Genomic DNA, 8,876 nt, shown 5'->3' with positions numbered 1-8,876 from the left:
CCTTCTCCTCCTCCTGCTCCTCTTCCTCCTCCTCCTCCTCTTCTTCTTTACCTTCTTTATGTGTGTGTTGTTTTTTTATTTTTTAAAATAGTTTTATTGAGAAACAAATAGCAATGAGACAGTTTCAAAACTGATTACTAGCAGTTTCAATAATTAATACATTACATATTGTTGTCTTATTGGTTATTCAATGTACAAGATGCAGACCTGATATCCTGTCCACAAACACTATTAGAACAAATCTCTCTATTCATTGAATTAAGAGAATGCAGCTATATATTTATCTTAACTATTTTGAATGTACAGATACAAAATGGTTGTTCATTTGTATACCCCTTTTCTGTTTGGTTTTGTCAGAGAAGGGTATTCCATTGTCATTTAACTATTGTATGCGTATGAATTCAGCAAAATATTCCAATATAGTCCAGTAGTCCATAATACTAGTGGGTTTTCCATAAGAGTGACAATGTCAGATGTTGTTGACTTGAGCCTTTTACAGCTCAGCATATTAACATGGCTTTACTCTTTATACTTTGTTTTTATACTTTTCTGCTGGATGGTTAAGACCAAGATAAAGCAAGACCTATATAACAAGAAATGTAGCTTTTGTATCTGATAAGGTCAGCCAAATCCCCTTAGGATGATCCTGAAACCCTGTACCACAGTTTGTAGAACCTTTGTCAGTGTCAGCCATGTGGATGAGTCACGGCCATTGCTTGGCCAATGTGCTCTCTGTGAAAGCCTGAGAGAATGTTTTCTCTCCATGTGACTCTCCTTAGGCACACTCTACATCATCAATCACTTTCTTCTGTGGCCCCAAAATCTCCTTGATCAGAAAATTTGGGACACAACCGAGTTACATGACGTTACAGTACAGGTTCTCCTATGCCCCGAGGTGTGGTGTTATTTTGATCTCGAGTTCGCTACTTCTCTTTCCAGTTCAAATGCAATGTTGGTTATCTCCAGTGGGTTGTTTTTTTGAGATAGGATCTCACTGTGTAGGTCAGGCTGCCCTTGAACTCACTGGCCTTGAACTTGCCATAATCCAAGCAGCCTCCCGATTGCTAGGATTACAGGACTGCTCCACATATCTGGTTAGGTCAAATTTTATTCCAGACATTTACTTTCAACTCCAGACTTTCTCTTATACACTTTAAAAACATTGCCCACCTTTTATTAATGTTCTGTATTTGGCGACACTTCATTTTTATCCCTTATGGATATCTGATTCTCTAGTTTTTTCTTTTAAGTTTTTACTTCTCACTAGGGTCAACAGGTGGGGCTATGTGCTGTGTTCTAGAATTGTACTGATTGTTTTCCTGGACAGTGTATGAGTACAGTCATTCACATAGAGTGAAATCTGGGTCATGTCAAAGAAAGACAAACCCTGAGATGTGGAATTTTCAGTAAACTTCCAAACAGACTACAAGTGGCAATTCTCCACTTCTGGTGGCTGGACTCACTCCCTGCCCAGCAGGGGCTGGGAGGCTGCTTCTCATAGGTGGTGTTATTGGATTTCCAGGCTTCCATGAAGCTGTGGAGAGAGAGATGGAATTCGGGCAAGCTAAAATGTTATGAGACTTACTTGGTTACTGAGGCTTTACTTGTCGGGTTCCCGCAAAGTCCAATTAATTTTCAGAGCTCTGCAAAGCCGGCATTGGTGGGGCTCTCCAGCACTCTACTGTGCTCAGGAAGCAGTGAAGCTCTGGAGCTTCTTCAGAGTGGGGTCACTTCCTCTGTAAATCATACTTGTGTTCTGATCTTGGGGGATCCTGGGAATCTTCCCCTCAATCTGTGGACATTATCTTGAATCTAGTATAAGAGATGGGAAGGTGCTGCCTGCTGTCTCTGGCCACAAGACTCACATCTTAGGAAAGCAGGCCCATGTCCAGGTAACTGCACCTGAGAGCAGCTGAACTATAGGCAAAGCTGAGGGGACTGGAGAGGAATGGAAGCCTATGGAGGGCAAGTGGGCTTGAGATGAGGTGGGGGTAAGAGGTCCTCAAAGCCCCCCGCAGCTGGTGGCCTCCCACTTTATCACCCTCCATGCTAGAGGAGCCCAGAGCCCACAAGGCTCAGCTGGCTTCCAGATTGCGGGGACCGCAGCGCAGCACCCAGCTCCTGCTCTCTCTGGGGCAGGTATGGGAAGGTGGCGTCTGCAGTGTGGCCCCGCATCCTCAAGGAGATGGGAAAATTCAGGGGAAGTTCGAGGAATCCTAAATGGTTTTCCCGTGTGTGTGTGAGCCAAATGTGATAACCACTACTCTGTGGAATCCGGTGTTTCACAGGGTGTGGGCTCTGCCTTTCTTTGCTCTTCTCAGCTGTACTTAAAGCTCAGATAGTAGGGCATGAATGACTGAATGCCAGCCCTGGCATTGGTGGACCTGACCTCAGTCTTGGCTCTGCCATTTTGCCAGCCCTGTGTGTTAGGGAAGGCCGTGCTATCTCAGCCAGGGAGGAAGAGGAATTCCCATTGTACAAAAAGCAGATATCAAATGAGATGATATGGGTGAAATTAATATATTTTTTTAAATATTTTTTTTGAGATGGGCTCATTATGTAGGTCAGGCATTCAGGCTGGCCTTGAACTCATTACATAGCCCAAGCTGGCCTCAAACTCAAAGACTCCTCCTGCCTCAGCTTCCCAAGTGCTGGGATTACAGGTATGCATGACCATATCCAGCACAGTATTTTAAAAATCTATCTGTATTTCATCTTATTTTCCATGTTTTTTCTCACAGAAGCAAAGACTGCCCTAAGATACTAGATACATTCAAAAATGCATTTATAGCAAAAAATGCTTGTGACATTACAAAGGAAGACTATGAACCCCTCCTTCACTTGGCTGATCAAACAGTACCCTGCAACAAGGTAACGGCTCATGTCATCGATATTGGAACTGGGTATAAAAGCCAGCTGGTAGAGGACATGGGAACAAATTTAGAGTAGAACTAGGGAAGGGGGAAGCTGGAGGAGGCACTGCAACATGGGTGGGGGTAGAGTTAGTGGGGCCACTGAGGAACTTATTGGGGTTTAGGGCCTGTGGGATAGAAGGGAAGGGTGGACCAGAAAACAGAAGAACTGGCCCAAAATTGGGCAAAGCAAACTCAGTGACAACTGCAGTCCACATGGAGGAACAAAAGCAACCTGACTTCATGCAAGAGTAAAGTGTTTGCTTGCGTTTGCACCCTCCTTGCAGAGAGCTCTCCTGTCAGGCTCTAAGGCCCACACAGCCACGCTATGGGACAGATGAGCCACTCCGCAACATGCCCATCTCACCAGAGAGAGAGCCGAGTACAGGTGGCCAGTGATTGCCTAAGAGCGGCAGGCTGGAGACTTGAATAGAGCACGGCCTGGAGGCTGAGAGGCACTCGCTCAGACGCACTGATTGCGTGGGGAAGGGCATGCCACAGGGAGCATTTTCTCCAACGTCAGTGTCCATAAGGCGGAGTTTCAGAGTGCCCACGATTGTTTTTGCGAAGCCCTGAACCCCATTCACAAATCACAGCCTCTCATCCAACTTGTGCTGTCCACGAGCTACAGTTCTCAGGACTCTAGCACAGGGCCCCGCGCAGACAAAGCGCTCAGCAAATAATGACTCTGCCTGCTGCGGTGTGGAAGGGTGCGCTTGTGTGACCCGTTTAAATCTGCCCAGCATCTGGGGCTTTATTGCCGTCTCTGTCCCCACAGGCCCACAGGCACAGAAGGTCAGGCTTAGCCACGCTGTGGTCACACAGCCCATCAGTGGTGGCGCGGGGCAACTTCAGCAAGGACCGGGGCTTCAGGCCCGCTGTGGGCCACACCCTTGCGGCGTGGCTAGGCGAGGAGCAGAAGGCTGATTCTGGAGGCCGCGCGGTCCTGAAGTGCGCTGTGTGTGCCTGGAGAGGGAGCCTGAGAAACAACCCTCCGTGTTTTATTTTATTTTATTTTTGGTGGCGGTGTTAGGCAGCATATGGGGAAGGTAGAAGGGATTATGGGGTTTTTAAAGAATCAACGAGTATTTCTCTCAGGAAATAGCACATAAGCAAAACTTGGCTCAGGTAAATTTAAGAATATTGGAACTCTAATGCCTCCTCCAGTGGTGATTTGATAGCGTTGTATTTGTAAATTATTATTATTATTATTATTATTATTATTATTGTTATATTTGGTACAGGGTCTCGCTATACAGGCCAGACTCGCAGTGGTCCTCCTGTTTTCAGCCTCCCCAGCACTGGGATTACAGGCGTGCACCACCATGCCTGGATTTAGCCGCTGGCTCAGCGTGGCCCGGGATTGGGGCCTGTACCATGCGGTGCCTGGAATTGAACCCTCGTGCCTGCTCTTGCCTAAGCAGGCACTTAGTCTGCTGAACTATCTCACCAGCCCTGAGTCTTTAGATTTTTACCTTGGAATACTAAATGCGTTTTACATTGTGACGTAGAGCGCGCATGCGCTTGCGGGTGCATGTGTGTGTGTGCGCCGGCGCGCGCGCGCACACACACACACACACACACACACACACACGTGCAGGCTCTCTGCTTCACGCAGAAAGAATGGAGCTCCAAACAGGCTTTACTCTTCCTATATGTGGCTTAGTCTCAGTTTGGGGGACGTCTTTGATTGAAGTTGATTTCAGCAGAATGATGCCTTCGCTCTTTCTCAGACTCTGTTCTGGAGCAAGTCGAAGGAGCTGGCCCATCAGTTCACCAGGGTACAAAGCGGGCTGTTCACGCTGGAGGACACGCTGCTGGGCTACCTTGGGGACGACCTCACATGGTGTGGAGACGCGAGATCTGCTGGTGAGAACCCAACCACGGGGCGCTGGCGCTGACCCAGCGTGTTCTGACAAAGGAGTCCTGCTCGGGCCTGGGAGATCAGTGTGGTGGGAGAGCCCAGGGCCGCCCTCCCGAAGCCATCAGTGGCTGTAAGGACAACTGGGGCCGGCGGGATGCACCTCCCTCCACGAAGCCCTAGACTGCTGGGAGTCTAGGGTCGCCCTTGCTGCCCGAGTCCTTCTTTCCTGAGTGCTTCTAAATTCTTGACATTTTGTTGAAATAGCCACTTAAAGAACTGAGCTGGGGGCAGACCCCCAATTCTTGACATTTTGATTCATATGTGGGCATCATTTAGGACCAAAGAATTGCTGAGGCTCTGAGTGACCCAGGAGCAAGTCTGACAGCTGCCATGGCAACCACAGTGGTGCCAAGCGCACGGCTTTGCTGTTATCTGTCAGTGTGGCCTTGTGTTCATGGAAGACCTGGAACACCTCACTGTGAAATGTGTTTTCCACACACAAAACTATACTGAGCCTGACTTCACTTTTCTCTCTTTCTATCTATATATCTATATATCTATGTATCTATGTATCTATGTATCTATGTATCTATGTATCTATGTATCTATGTATCTATATATCTATATATCTATATATCTATATATCTATATATCTATATATCTATATATCTATATATCTATATATCTATATATCTATATATCTATATAATTTTTATTCTTATTTTTGATGGTTTTGATTATTTGTTTAAAAGTCTATATCTATCTATCTGTCTATCTATCTATCTGAGACAGAGACTTGGTATGCCGTTTGGGCTGGCCTTGAACTCACTGTGTAGCTAAGTAACCTTTCTGTTGCTGCTGGGAGGGAAAGGTTTATTTATCTCCCAGTTTGTGGAGGTTTCGGTCTGTTCTTGGTTAGCTGCAAGGCAGGGCAGCGTCTCAGAGGGGAACAGTTCAGGGCAGTGGCAAACAGCAAGAGCAACAGCAGCAAAAGCAGGGGAAGAACAGGCCTCTTTTCCCCCCTTATAGCATAGGTAGGCCAGCCACCCAAACTACCTCCATGCCCTCCTCTTGCTGACTCAGAATGTTTACAAGGTGAGGACGCTGGCCCCCTGCTGGGTTGCGTATTTAAGCTTCTAAACTTATCAAGTTGACCCGTGGATCAGCTATCACAGCAGCCCAGGCTGACTTTGAATGTGTGATTCTCCTGCCTCAGTCTCCTGAGGGCCGTGACTACAGGCATGAGCCACCACACCTGGCTCTATATTTTAAATTATTTTCTAAGAGAGACATGAACTTTGCTTATTTAAAAAATACTGGCATACTTCAAAAATGCAAAAAAAAAAAAAATAAAAAGAACATACAGCAGATGTGTTATTAAAAATAAAAATTAAAAAACAAGAGATCTCCTTGAAGCCTACCACTGGCAGCGTCTGTATCACAGCTCAGAAGATAGATTTCATCGGTTTGGTACATGGCCTTCCAGAAAGGCGGTCTACAGAAGCACGTATACTTAAAATGTGTACCTTCAGCTTCGCAGCTTGCTTTATTACATGATTAGATGCAAAGATAACCATACTCTTTTATAACCATCAAAATAACACAAGAATTTATTTTGAGTTTCTTTGTTATATCTATTTATATCTATCTCTATCATCTCTGTCTCTGTCTCTGTCTATCTCTACGTCTATCTCCATGATGTCATCTGGCAATTCATATATTTTAACCTTCTTTCTGAGAGTGTTTATTGTTCTTATCAACAGAAGCTCTGTATAAGCTTTAATAAGCTAATGCTTCCTGAGCACTTACACAACGCTCCTGCTCTGTGTGCTGGGCGAGCTTGCTCCCTCACATCCTTCACAGCATCAGAGGGCTGACGCGGTCCATCCCCCTTTACAGAGGGGGAGCAGGTACAGGTAGCAGACTTGCTAGGCAGAGAGTGCACGGGAGAGCCCGCACAAACCTGCGGAGACTGGCTTGGGCACTCACAGTCTTTCCTGCTATAATGTTCTGTCCATTTCCTGGTCGTAGAGGGCAAATCTGTATTTTTTAGTTTGGACTAGGCTTGATTTTACTTATTTATGTGTTTGGGACTGGAGATGAAACTCAGTGCCTTTGCCCTGAGCTATACCTTCATCCCTTTTAAACTTTCTACTTTGAGACTGTGTCTCACTAAGTCACTAGGTTGCCCAGAATGGGTTTGACCTTGAAATCCTCCTGCCTCCGTCTCCTAGAGTGCTGGCATTACAGGTGCGTACTGCCAAGCCCAGTCTGGGCTGTGTCTTTAGCCCTGGTTACAGTCTGTCTTAAGCCACACAGAGGTACCAAAAACCTCTTGCCCCTTCCCTTTGGGGGTTCTGAGTTTCAAATCTTACTTGAAAATATTTCTTTAAGTATAAGGGCCTGAGTTCAATTGCTATTTCTGCCACAAAAAAAGCTTTACCCCCAGATTAGAGACATTCTATAGTTTGTCTACTATTTTCACTTTTGTAATTTTTCAATTTATATTGAATTTTGAAACTTCCCACCCAGAATGTAGTATGAATTTGTGTCTCTATTTTTTCTTTATGAGGTTTTTTTTTTTCAGTTTTTATTTATTAGCCCATGTTTGCATTGCACAGTAGTTATGCTCCTTGCAGAGTGTTGGGCTGCAGATAGAACACAACTTTAGATTTTCATTCTCTTCCCTTCCTGTGTCCCTCTTCTCCTTATTTCTCCACCCTCTTTCCATGCGAACAGAAGTGATCCCTGAAGGTTTGCTGTCTTTACCATGTTTCCTGCTGTGTTTTTTTAAATTTCCCTTTTAACAATTTAACTTTTGTTGGTTCTTCATTTTATACTTTTAGCTTTTCAATTGGCTGACAATTAACTTGTGGTTTTCATTTTCATTTCCGCACTATAATTTTCTTGGAACAAAGTAGAGATTGAGAAAATGAATGATTTAGTGTTAAATCTGTATCTTAGAGTTTTTATCTTTGCTTCATATTGAATCCTTGTATATGTTGGTTTATTCTGTCTACTGCTTTCTTCTTTGGCCTCAATTTTTATAGGTTATCACCTCTTCTTCCCAGTTTTATTGGCTATCTTTCAGTTCTCTAAATTAGACATACATCTCAGCTGATTTATGAATACAATGTATGATATTGACTGCAACTAATTAAGATAGCCACTGCCTCAAATAGTCATCTTTTGTAGTGAGAACATTTGAAATTTGCTCTTACCGATTTTAAAATATATAATATTCTATTAAACATTTGCAACACTGTGCAATATATCTTTAAAAAGAAACTTTATTCTTCCTGTCTAATAAGATTTCATGCCCGTTGATGGGAAGCTCCCAGTGCTGTGTGTAGCCACTCTTTTACTCTCTGCTTTTGTGAATTTGGTTGTTTTAGAGTCCATGTCTAAATGAGGACGTGTGGTATCTGTCTTTCTGGGCCTGGCCTGTTTCCCTTAGCTTAATGTTTTCCAATTCCATTTGTTGCAAGTGACAGAATGTTCTTTTTTTTAAGGCTGAATACTATTCTGTTGTACTTGTGTATACGCACTATGCTTCTTTATTCCTCTACCCCTTGCTGAACACTCAGTCTGATTCCCTGTATTGGCTGTTGTCTAGAGTGCCACAGTGGATGTGAGTGTAGGCATCTCTTTGACAAACCAATTTCAAATATGTTGGGTAAATATCTGGAAGCCGGATTGCTGCATCATATGATAATTGAACTTTCAGTTTTCTATAAATGGTGATGCTAAATTATTCTCCCACCTACAGCAGATAAGGGTTACTTTTTCCCCACCCACTCTTGGTATAGTTTATCTTTTTGGTGATGGTCATCCTGCCAGATGTGAAATAACATCTCAGTGGTGATTTAGCTTGTGTTGGCCTAATGATGAGTGATCTGAGCAGTTTTTCATCTACCTGTATCTGTTCAGGCTCCTGGACCATTTTTAATCAAGTTTTTGCTTTTTTTTTGTTATTAGAATTGTTTTTATATATTTTGAATAGTAGCTTCTTATAAACATATGGTTTCTGACTATTTCCTTCCAATCTGCAAGTTGTACCTTCACATTATTAATTATTATTATCTTTTTTTTTTTTTTTT

General features: G+C 43.8%; 1 protein-coding gene across 1 annotated transcript in view; it reads left to right on the top strand.

The window, feature by feature from the left end:
- Cd38 (CD38 molecule) overlaps nt 1-8,876 on the top strand; it is a 63,762-nt gene that overhangs the window by 23,118 nt on the left and 31,768 nt on the right. The window contains exons 5-6 of the mRNA XM_023723913.1: nt 2,742-2,871; nt 4,646-4,781. Of these exons, the coding sequence (XP_023579681.1) occupies nt 2,742-2,871; nt 4,646-4,781 (266 nt within the window). The remainder of the gene's footprint in view (nt 1-2,741; nt 2,872-4,645; nt 4,782-8,876) is intronic.

This window comes from Octodon degus, unplaced genomic scaffold, assembly GCF_000260255.1.
Source record: "Octodon degus isolate 3935 unplaced genomic scaffold, OctDeg1.0 scaffold00006, whole genome shotgun sequence".
NCBI lineage: Eukaryota > Metazoa > Chordata > Mammalia > Rodentia > Octodontidae > Octodon > Octodon degus.
Note: the sequence above shows the minus strand (reverse complement) of the source record. Positions and strands in the feature narration are given on the sequence as shown.